This window comes from Gadus chalcogrammus, chromosome 5 (assembly GCF_026213295.1).
Source record: "Gadus chalcogrammus isolate NIFS_2021 chromosome 5, NIFS_Gcha_1.0, whole genome shotgun sequence".
Lineage (NCBI taxonomy): Eukaryota > Metazoa > Chordata > Actinopteri > Gadiformes > Gadidae > Gadus > Gadus chalcogrammus.
This window is the reverse complement of record NC_079416.1, coordinates 22,326,796-22,338,522: the sequence shown is the minus strand read 5'-3', so window position 1 is coordinate 22,338,522 and position 11,727 is coordinate 22,326,796. Positions and strand designations below refer to the sequence as shown.

General features: G+C 49.8%; 1 protein-coding gene across 2 annotated transcripts; it reads left to right on the top strand.

The window, feature by feature from the left end:
• The first annotated feature begins 63 nt into the window (after positions 1-63).
• On the top strand, positions 64-10,373 carry atg14 (autophagy related 14). 2 transcript variants are annotated; one of them, XM_056590941.1, is made up of 11 exons: positions 64-546; positions 998-1,060; positions 2,145-2,187; positions 2,309-2,390; positions 2,962-3,199; positions 3,438-3,670; positions 3,878-3,995; positions 4,248-4,338; positions 4,508-4,593; positions 5,730-5,904; positions 6,581-10,373. In XM_056590941.1, exons 1-11 carry the CDS (start codon positions 275-277, stop codon positions 6,701-6,703), a joined length of 1,524 nt encoding a protein of 507 aa, XP_056446916.1. In that variant the 5' UTR covers positions 64-274; the 3' UTR covers positions 6,704-10,373. The 2 variants fall into 2 exon arrangements, with proteins under 2 accessions (XP_056446916.1, XP_056446918.1); XM_056590943.1 differs by having other exon boundaries at positions 65-546; positions 3,441-3,670.
• The last annotated feature ends 1,354 nt before the right edge of the window (positions 10,374-11,727 follow it).

The window sequence follows — 11,727 nt, the reverse complement described above, 5'->3', positions numbered from 1 at the left end:
TTGACTCCGCCCCCTGTCTGGCCGTGACTCCGCCCCCCCCATCCCTCGTCACCACATAAACAAACACTGTCACGTGGTCAGGAGAAACAGAAAGCGAGTCGCAGTTTCGTAGTTCAAAACAAACCACTTCCCTGGTGTTGTCCTGTAACGAGCGCGTTTGTTCTCTGAATATTAATATTTACGATCGAGATGAGGACCTAAAGCCCCTCTAAACGAGGCACTGTAAGCCTTCTAAACTCCGAGCTGTGGTTAGCTTAGCATCGAGCGGGGCTCCATGGACTCCCCAGCGGGATGTGGGGTCCGCTCGCTCGGCCCAGGTGACGCTGCCGTCCCCGGGCCGCAACCCGCGGGACGGCCGCCTCTTCGGCCGTACCACCTGCACGGCTCCCCGGGGAGCGTGACGGTGGAGTCGGTGGACGACGCGGAAGGTCTCTCCGTGGCCGTGGAGCGCTGTCCTCTCTGTGGCTCCGCTCGGAGGAAGCTCACCTGTAGCCGCTGCGTTCAGTCCGGGGACTTCGTGTACATCGACGGGAGGAACCCTGAACGGTGAGTGTGAGGAGGGGGAAGTGGGGGGGGTCCATGACACGTTGCTTGTGTCGGATCTGAAGTTCGAAGAGACGACAGCTAGCCTGGCTGGTTAGCATTAGCAGATATCTTCTATATTTACATAACCGTTAGCCGCAGGCTAGTTAGCCCCCGTTGTTTTTGTCGACCCAGTTTTCCGAGAGTCGTTATTTTGGTTTCCAGTCAACCTTTTATAGTAACATTACCTTGAAACAGCAATAAGCCTTGCCCTTTATTCTGTCAATCCTGCCGATGTCAGAATCTATTTGAGGTCCTGAGTGTCGTCTGGTTCTTAGAATCTAGCGGCCAGGCTGTTGTTGATCTGATGGTACAGGATCCCAGCTACTGCTGGACTGCTAAACTCGGAGCGTTTGTTTGATGTGGTCGAGCTGGCGGGTGTTTAGTTGAACTTCCCCTTCGCCCTGCTGTGTAGATACATAGAGAAGCTGGAGCGACTGACAGCGCTTAAAGAAGAGAAGGACCAGCTGCAGAAGAGGTAAGATGCACCTTGATAAAGGAAGGTAAATGACATATACTTTATTGGTATACAGTGGTATCATTTATCTGCAGGCACTACAGGTTATATATCATGTATAGGTAAACTACAGGTTATTAATAACATCCAGAATAAAGCCAGACTAAACTTAGGATACAGGTTAAATGGTAAATGGACCGCATTTATACAGCGCTTTTCTAACCAGTGTTCACTCAAAGCACTTAACAATATTGCCAAACAGTCACACATTCATGCACACATTCACACACGACGGCGGTGTCAACCATGCAAGGTGACAGCCAGCTGGTCAGGAGCAGTTAGGGGGAGGCGTCTCGCTCAGGGACACCTCCACACTCGACAGGTGGAGGTAGACATGTCAACGATGTAGAATACAGGTATCAGCACAACCGGTGTAGTGTACCTTGGTGCGGACTGACCTGTCTCTCCCCGTCTTGACCTGTCTCTCCCCGTCTTGACCTGTCTCTCCCCGTCCTGACCTGTCTCTCCCCATCCTGACCTGTCTCTCCCCGTCTTGACCTGTCTCTCCCCGTCCTGACCTGTCTCTCCCCGTCTTGACCTGTCTCTCCCCGTCTTGACCTGTCTCTCCCCGTCTTGACCTGTCTCTCCCCGTCTTGACCTGTCTCTCCCCGTCTTGACCTGTCTCTCCCCGTCTTGACCTGTCTCTCCCCGTCTTGAACTGTCTCTCCCCGTCCTGACCTGTCTCTCCCCGTCCTGACCTGTCTCTCCCCGTCCTGACCTGTCTCTCCCCGTCTTGACCTGTCTCTCCCCGTCTTGAACTGTCTCTCCCCGCCCTGACCTGTCTCTCCCCGTCTTGACCTGTCTCTCCCCGTCCTGACCTGTCTCTCCCCTTCTCTCCCCATCCTGACCTGTCTCTCCCCGTCCTGACCTGTCTCTCCCCTTCTCTCCCAATCCTGACCTGTCTCTCCCCGTCCTGACCTGTCTCTCCCCTTCTCTCCCCATCCTGACCTGTCTCTCCCCGTCCTGACCTGTCTCTCCCCGTGTTGACCTGTCTCTCCCGTGTTGACCTGTCTCTCCCCGTCCTGTTCTGTCTCTCCCCTCTCAGTGTGATCGCAGCGATGGAGCCCACCCTGCAGGCCGACCAGATGGTGAGTGGCTCCGGGGGGTTCTCTGCATGCTCGGGTTCTCTCACTCCCTCCCAACCCCCCCCCCCTGCCGTCGGCAGCTTGTCGCCGTGACGACTTAATGTCACCTGTGGTCCTCCCACAGAAATGGAAGATCATGGCGTGTAAGATGAAGATCGAGCAGCTGAAGGAGGCGGTTGCCTGGGGCAACGAGGAGGTCTGCAGCGGTACGTTCCCCGTATAAGTAGAAGTGTTGTTGATGAGCCAATGTTTCATACGATAAAAGAAACGTAGCTGAAGTCTATTGTAACCATGGAAGTACCACTATAGTATTCTAGTAGTAGTAGTAGTAACATAAAGTTGGAATTATACTGTATTGTACTATAGTCAGTGATTGAGAACATTCTGGTGGACCACCAGAATGTTGCCCTGATAACCAAAGATTTGCCTGACGTAGGACCCCTGTCGCCTCCTCCCCTCCCCCTTTACCTCTTCATCTCCTCCTCCTAAACCTCCTTTAACTCCTCCTCCACCTCATCGCCACCACCTTTACCTCCACCTTCTCCTCCCCACCTCCTTCATCACCTCACCTCCTCCTCGATCTTCTTCTTTTGACTTCCTCCCCCTCCTCCTCCACTTCCTCCCCCTCCTCCTCCACTTCCTCCTCCTCCTCCACCTCCTCCCCCCCCTCCTCCTCCTCCTTCACCTCCTCCTCTTCCTCCTCCTCCTCAGCCCCCCTCCCCTCCTCCTCCTCCTCCTCCTCCTCCTCTTCCTCTTCCTCTTCCTCCTCCTCCTCAGGTAAGGAGCTGCTCCTTCGCTCCCAGGAGGAGAGCGGCAGGCTGCAGCGGCGGGCGAGCCGGCACCAGGAGAAGCGGGACAAGATGGAGCGCCACACGCGGCGGCTGGCGGAGCTCCTGGAGCGCCGCGGCCGCGAGCTGGGGCAGCGCCTGGAGAGCCTGGCCCAGGTCCGCCGCGAGCAGGTCCTGGACCTCACCGCCCACGTGTTCCCCACGCGGGAGGACAAGCTGCCCAGCAGGTCCACACACACACACACACACACACACACACACACACACACACACACACACACACACACACACACACACACACACACACACACACACACACACACTATAGAAGACGTGTTGTCGTCTTCGCTATCGTCTAGCCCGCTGAGGTCACGGTTTCCGTTAGTCGTCTCCCTTCAAACCACGCCTGGACTCCAAGTCCCACGATGCACCTGGCCCCTCACCCCCCCCCCCCCCCCCCCCCAGCAGGGACCCGGCGGACGTGGCCCTGGAGAGCGAGCCGGCGCTGCCGTCCAGCACGGTGAGCGAGCTGGCGGAGGCGCGGCGCACCACCTACCTGTCGGGACGCTGGGTGTGGGACGACCACAACGGGGACACCAGCATCAGCATCACCGGGCCCCACGTCACGCTGCCTAGCAACGGGGACTGCTCCGCCTACTACAGCTGGGCCGAGGAGAAGGGCGCCAGCCAGGGGCCGGGTGAGCGGAGGGGTGGGGCGGGGCCAGAGGGTCTGAGGGTCGCTGAACTGAGGGGGGGGGGGGGGGGGCTGTGTTCTGATTTCAACGTGTGTGTGTGTGTGTGTGTGTGTGTGTGTGTGTGTGTGTGTGTGTGTGTGTGTGTGTGTGTGTGTGTGTGTGTGTGTGTGTGTGTGTGTGTGTGTGTGTGTGTGTGTGTGTGTGTTGCAGAGCTGGAGCACATAAGCCCCGCCCACACCATTAGCGCAGCGCTGTGCTACGCCACCCAGCTAGCTAACATCCTGTCTCACATCCTGGACATCAACCTGCCCAAGAAGCTCTGCAACAGGTAACGCATGACCCCCCCCACTGTCACATGACCCCCCCTTCACAGGACCCCCGTCACATGACCCCCCCCCCCGTCACATGACCCCCCCCCCCTTCACAGGACCCCCGTCACGTGGCCACTGTCGCATGACCCCCCCTGCCACATGACCCCCCCCCTGTCACATGACCCCCCTATAACTTTACCCCCCATCACATGACCCCTCTATCACATGACCCCCCCCCCCCCCCCCCCCCCCCCCCCTTGTATCTGCAGTGAGTTCTGTGGGGAGAATCTGAGCCGGTACCGCTTCACCCGGGCCCTCGCCAAACTCAACACCAACATCCTGTTCCTGTCCTTCTCCCAGGTCCACACACACACACACACACACACACACACACACACACACACACACACACACACACACACACACACACACACACACACACACACACACACACACACACACACACACACACACCCACCCAAAGTCCTTGTTTGGGAATAAAACTGTGTGTGTGTGTGTGTGTGTGTAGCACGTCGACAGTGAGAAGCTCCACCCTCACCACACCCTGAGGAACGTCATGTTCCTGGTCTCCCCCGACAACAAGAAACTGGGCAGGTGAGAGTCACCTGTAGAGTAACCAGCTAACCAACACTTCCTGTGTGTGTGAGCAGGACGGGTTGGTTAGCTGTAGGTTAACCCTGTGTGTGACAGGACGGGTTGGTTAGCTGTAGGTTAACCCTGTGTGTGAGCAGGACGGGTTGGTTAGCTGTAGGTTAACCCTGTGTGTGTGAGCAGGACGGGTTGGTTAGCTGTAGGTTAACCCTGGGTGTGAGCAGGACGGGTTGGTTAGCTGTAGGTTAACCCTGGGTGTGAGCAGGACGGGTTGGTTAGCTGTAGGTTAACCTGTGTGAGGCAGGACGGGTTGGTTAGCTGTAGGTTAACCTGTGTGTGGCAGGACGGGTTGGTTAGCTGTAGGTTAACCCTGGGTGTGAGCAGGACGGGTTGGTTAGCTGTAGGTTAACCTGTGTGTGGCAGGACGGGTTGGTTAGCTGTAGGTTAACCTGTGTGTGGCAGGACGGGTTGGTTAGCTGTAGGTTAACCTGTGTGTGGCAGGACGGGTTGGTTAGCTGTAGGTTAACCCTGGGTGTGAGCAGGACGGGTTGGTTAGCTGTAGGTTAACCCTGTGTGTGAGCAGGACGGGTTGGTTAGCTGTAGGTTAACCCGGGGTGTGAGCCGGACGGGTTGGTTAGCTGTAGGTTAACCTGTGTGTGGGCAGGACGGGTTGGTTAGCGGTAGGTTAACCTGTGTGTGGCAGGACGGGTTGGTTAGCGGTAGGTTAACCTGTGTGTGGCAGGACGGGTTGGTTAGCGGTAGGTTAACCCTGTGTGTGGCAGGACGGGTTGGTTAGCGGTAGGTTAACCTGTGTGTGAGCAGGACGGGTTGGTTAGCTGTAGGTTAACCCTGTGTGTGGGCAGGACGGGTTGGTTAGCGGTAGGTTGACCTGGGTGTGAGCAGGACGGGTTGGTTAGCGGTGGGTTGACCTGTGTGTGGGCTGGACGGGTTGGTTAGCGGTGGGTTAACCTGTGTGTGGCAGGACGGGTTGGTTAGCGGTAGGTTGACCTGTGTGTGGCAGGACGGGTTGGTTAGCGGTAGGTTGACCTGTGTGTGGCAGGACGGGTTGGTTAGCGGTAGGTTGACCTGTGTGTGGGCAGGGCGGGTTGGTTAGCGGTAGGTTAACCTGTGTGTGGCAGGACGGGGCCGTTCGAGGTGGCCGTGGACCTGGAGGAGTCCATGGAGTTCGTGGAGCCGGAGGCGGACGGGCCGGCGGAGGAGAGCGCCGAGGAGGGGGTCACCGACGACGAGACGGACCTGGGGGTGGACTGGGAGACGGTGCCCAGCCCCCGCTTCTGCGACATCCCCTCCCAGGTAGACCCCCACCTGGTAGACCCCCCCCCGACCCAGACCCAAACCTGGTAGACCCCCCCCCCCCCCCCCAGACCCAAACCTGGTTCCTCCCTGGTTTAACCCAGGTACCTAACACGCAACGCAAGGGGGTTACGGACCCCTTACGTCCTTGCGGACCCTAATTGCGGACCCTCCTTGCGTTCACTGCGCCTCCCAAAAATTGCGGCAGCAAGGGCTGTGATTGGTCCGTTCACAAAAACCCGACGCAGACCTTGCGTTGCGTGACGAGGGACCATCATCAGCCCTAACCCAAACCCCTTCCAAGCTCTAAAAGCAACCGGGACCTCTTTTGGTTGTGTTAAGAGTCACGGTTCGCAGAGACTGGTAAAATATTATATTATTCCTTTAATCATAATATGTATGCCCAGTGTTGAGAGGATGGTTGCATGTCCTCCATGTTGTATGAATGCTGCTGTAACCCTGGGATGGTTGTGGTTCCTCCGTGTTGTGTGTTGCTGATGCTGTACCCTGGGGATGGTTGTGGTTCCTCCGTGTTGTGTGATGCTGATGCTGTAACCATGGGGATGGTTGTGGTTCCTCCGTGTTGTGTGAATGATGCTGTACCCGGGGGATGGTTGTGGTTCCTCCGTGTTGTGTGATGCTGATGCTGTAACCATGGGGATGGTTGTGGTTCCAGCCCATGGAGATGTCCCAGAGCGCTGCCCTCCAGCTCTCCCAGCCCGCGGCCCCCGGGGGAATGATCTCCTCCGCCGCCGCCTCCGTCACCTCCTGGTTCAGAGCCTACACGGGCCAGCGCTGACCACCTCCGCAAACCTCCTCCTGGTCTAGACCCTACACCACCTCCTGGTCTAGACCCTCCACCTCCTCCTGGTCCAGACCCTCCACCTCCTCCTGGTCCAGACCCTCCACCTCCTCCTGGTCCAGACCCTCCTCCTGGTCCAGACCCTCCACCACCTCCTGGTCCAGACTCTGCACCACCTGGTTCAGGGCCAGCCCCCCTAAGGAGAACCTCGTGGTCCAGAGCTGAACCAGTACCGGGCTGCAGATGATGTTCACCTGCACTTGAAGAATGTGTCTTCGTCTTCTTCTGATTGGTCCGTCAGCATGATGACATCACGTCCTGGTCCAACCCTGGACGGGTTCCAGGAGGACCTACAGGTCGACACGTGTCCCTTCGTCTGCCTAGAGGTCTCTGTATGCCCGCTGAGCGTGAGTGGGTGGTGGTGGTGTTTCTCCTCTGAGCTCTGGAGGAACCAGCCGCAGAAACGCTCATGTTCTCATCAAAACCCTGATTTAAAACCCATTCAGCTGAAAACGGTCACCTCCTTCCACACTCTGAAGAGTGGCTGCTGGGCTGGACTTAAGTACGGTATCATCTGTGACGTTATGAAAATACAATCCTTTGTGTATTAAAAATAAATAAAAAGATGCCACAAATGACCACAACACCTAGCTTGATGTGATACACTGACCCGGGGTCTGAAGGAGCAGAGATTTAGGGAAATATTGAGTCCAAACCAGGGATGGAAGACGGGCGGCCACATCCTCACTCAGACTGGCCCACACATAATTAAAAAATATATTTTTTATTATTTTATTTTTTTCGAGTTACAGAAAACTCGGTCAAGAAAGAGGAAGCTGAGTAACTGTTCATGGAATTCAAAGGCAAACCCATGTGTCTAGTTTGATGTATGTGAGCCCTTTGCATTGATAAAAATACTAATCGTTCATGTGGCTGTTTAAGCATGGAAAACATGAAATTAGTGTATGTTGGTTCAATTCAATCAATTCAATCATACCGTGCATAGGTTATGAATCTGGATGATTTTTTTAGGTAGTGGCCATCCCCAAAATGCAACAAGAATACAGGAAATCCTATCTACCAAATTCATTCAATTTTGTAGCTTCTCTCAGCTTACGTTTATTTGAAGTGCGCAGTCATGTGGCCCTCTTTATCATGAAAGTTGCCAATCCCTGGTCTAAACTGAGAACATAATGGGAATAGAACAATTCTTTAAAGGTGACATATTATACCACCAATTACAATTAGGGCAATTAGCAGAAGCGTTTATCCATAGTGACTCACATCGGTTAATACAAACATTGACTCCGAAGGCAGAGTCAACCATGCAAGGCGACAGCCAGCTCGTCAGGAGCAGTTAGGGTTAAGTGTCTTGCTCAGGGACACATCAACACTCAACTAGGAGGGGGACCGAACTAGCAACCCTTGACAACTGCTCTACCTCCTGAGCTAAGCTGTTCCCCCCTGCCACCAGGTGTGAGTTATTAGTCATTACAAGCCGTTTTCAAAATCTTCTGACATCTTGCGTGGCCACCTAGATGTGTGCTGGGTAGATGAGCAACATTTGCTAAAGTCCACCGGGTAGGCTGATAGACTGATCTATCAGTCTAACAAACATCTAGGCAGACACGCCCACTTGTGATGTCAGAAGAGGCCAATTTTCAAAACGGCTGGTAACGGCTAATCACTCACACCTGGTGGTATAATATGTCACCTTTAAATTAAACGCAACATACCCTCAGCTTGTCATGAGGGGACTTTAACCGTGATCTCTAGTGATCTGGGGTCTCATTTATAAAACTGTGCGACGCGTGGGTGTGGGTGTGCGTGTGTGTGTTTCTATTCTATTCTATTCTATTCTATTCTATTCTATACAGTGTTACCCTTTACGTTTCATTTGATAAAAACAACAGTGTTACCCCTTATGTTTTTTTCATGACGACCAATAAAAAACAACAGTGTTACCCCTTGTGTTTTTTTTCATGACGGCCGATAAAAAACGAGTGTTACCCCTTATGTTTTTTTTCATTACGACCGATAAAAAACAACAGTGTCACCCCTCATGTTTCATTTGATAAAAACGACAGTGTTACCCCCTATGTTTTATTCGATACATTTTGACAGTGTTACCCCTTATGGATTTTTCATGACGACAGATAAAAAACGACAGTGTTACCCTTTACGTTTCATTTGATAAAAACAACAGTGTTACCCCTTATGTTTTTTTTTCATGACGACCGATAAAAAACGACAGTGTTACCCCTTATGTTTTTTTCATGACGACCGATAAAAAACGACAGTGTTACCCCTTAGGTTTTTTTCATGACGACCGATAAAAAACAACAGCATTACCCCTTATTTTTTTTTTCATGACGACCAATAAAAAACGACAGTGATACCCCTTATGTTTTTTTTCATGACGACCGATAAAAAACGACAGTGTCACCCTTTGTTTTATTCGATACATTTTGACAGTGTTACCCCTTATGGATTTTTCATGACGACAGATAAAAAACGACAGTGTTACCCTTTACGTTTCATTTGATAAAAACAACAGTGTTACCCCTTATGTATTTTTTCCCATGATGACTGATGAAAAACAACAGTGTTACCCCTTATATTTTATTTGACAAGGACAATTATTTATTTATTTTCAAATATGTTTTTTTTCATGACGACCAATAAAATATGACAGTGTTACCCCTTATATTTTATTTGACAAAGACGACAGTGTGACCCCTTATTTTTTTTTCATGACGACCGATAAAAAACGACAGTGTTACCCCTTATGTTTTTTTCATGACGACCGATAAAAAACGACAGTGTTACCCCTTATGTTTTTTTCATGACGACCGATAAAAAACAACAGCGTTACCCCTTATTTTTTTTTTCATGACGACCAATAAAAAACGACAGTGATACCCCTTATGTTTTTTTTCATGACGACCGATAAAAAACGACAGTGTCACCCTTTGTTTTATTCGATACATTTTGACAGTGTTACCCCTTATGGATTTTTCATGACGACAGATAAAAAACGACAGTGTTACCCTTTACGTTTCATTTGATAAAAACAACAGTGTTACCCCTTATGTATTTTTTTCCCATGATGACTGATGAAAAACAACAGTGTTACCCCTTATATTTTATTTGACAAGGACAATTATTTATTTATTTTCAAATATGTTTTTTTTCATGACGACCAATAAAATATGACAGTGTTACCCCTTATATTTTATTTGACAAAGACGACAGTGTGAGCCCTTATTTTTTTTTCATGACGACCGATAAAAACACGACAGTGTTACCCCTTATGTTTTTTTCATGACGACCGATAAAAAACGACACTGTTACCCCTTATGTTTTTTTCATGACGACCGATAAAAAACAACAGCGTTACCCCTTATTTATTTTTTCATGACCACCGATAAAAAACGACAGTGTTACCCCTTATGTTTTTTTTCATGACGACCGATAAAAAACGACAGTGAAACCCCTTCAGTTTTTTTTTCATGACGACCAATAAAAAACAACAGTGTCACCCCTCATGTTTCATTTGATAAAAACTACAGTGTTACCCCTTATGTTTTTTTCATGATGACCGATAAAAAACGACAGTGTTACCCCTTATATTTTATTTGGCAAAGACAACAGTGTGAACCCTTTTTTTTTTTCATGACGACCAATAAAAAACAACAGTGTTACCCCTTATGTTTTTTTTCATGACGAGTCGTCATGAAAAAAAACATAAGGGGTAACACTGTTGTTTTTCATCGGTCGTCATTGACGACCGATGAAAAACGACAGTGCTACCCCTTATGTTTCATTTGATAAAAACTACAGTGTTACCCCTTATGTTTTTTTCATGATGACCAATAAAAAACGACAGTGCTACCCCTTATGTTTCATTTGATAAAAACGACAGTGTTACCCCTTATATTTTATTTGGCAAAGACAACAGTGTGACCCCTTTTTTTTTTTTCATGACGACCAATAAAAAACAACAGTGTTACCCCTTATGTTTTTTTTCATGACGACCGATAAAAAACAACAGTGTTACCCCTTGTATTTTTTTCATGACGACCAAAGAAAAACAACAGTGTTACCCCCTATGTTTTATTTTATGAATATCGACAGTGTTACCCCTTATGTTTATTTCATGACGGCCGATAAAAAACAACAGTGTTACCCCTTATGTTTTTTTTTCATGACGACCAATAAAAAACAACAGTGTTACCCCTTGTATTTTTTTCATGACGACCAAAGAAAAACAACAGTGTTACCCCCTATGTTTTATTTTATGAATATCGACAGTGTTACCCCTTATGTTTATTTCATGACGGCCGATAAAAAACAACAGAGTTACCCCTCATGTTTTTTCCATGTTGACCAATAAAAAAAGACAGCGGTACCCCTGTCGACGTTTTTGCAGGGATCCGAACCAGAGCTGTTTGGAGTATTAACCTCCGAAGTTATCAATGCACCATCAAGACACCGAATAAAGTCAACACAATGGTTATACTTGACTTTATAATTTGCATGAAATAGAAATAAGTGTCTTCCAACAGACGACATCAACCAGACTTGAACCCCGGTCCCCAGGGGGTTAGCTCACAGCTCTCTCCACTTCCCACTGAGATTTATTACTAAAAAATGTCTGTGGTTATATATGACAATAAAAAACAACAGTGTTACCCCTTATATGGTTTTTCATGAAGACCAATAAAAAACAACAGTGTTACCCCTTATGTTTTTTTTTCATGACGGCCGATAAAAAACAACAGTGTTACCCCTCATGTTTTTTCCATGTTGACCAATAAAAAACGACAGCAGTACCCCTGTCGACGTATTTGCAGGGATCCGAACCTGAGCTGTTTGGAGTATTAACCTCCGAACTTATCAATGCACCATCAAGACATCAAATCAAGTCAACACAATGGTTATACTTGACTTTATAATTTGCATGAAATAGAGATAAGAGTCTTCCAACAAAGGACATCAACCAGACTTGAACCCCGGTC

Excerpts from the sequence above, each read along its gene's own strand:
- atg14 (XM_056590941.1), top strand. The coding sequence starts at position 275 with ATGGACTCCCCAGCGGGATGTGGGGTCCGCTCGCTCGGCCCAGGTGAC. Across the intron at positions 547-997 it reads GACGGGAGGAACCCTGAACG|ATACATAGAGAAGCTGGAGC; the intron begins GTGAGTGTGAGG and ends CCTGCTGTGTAG. Across the intron at positions 4,594-5,729 it reads GACAACAAGAAACTGGGCAG|GACGGGGCCGTTCGAGGTGG; the intron begins GTGAGAGTCACC and ends TGTGTGTGGCAG.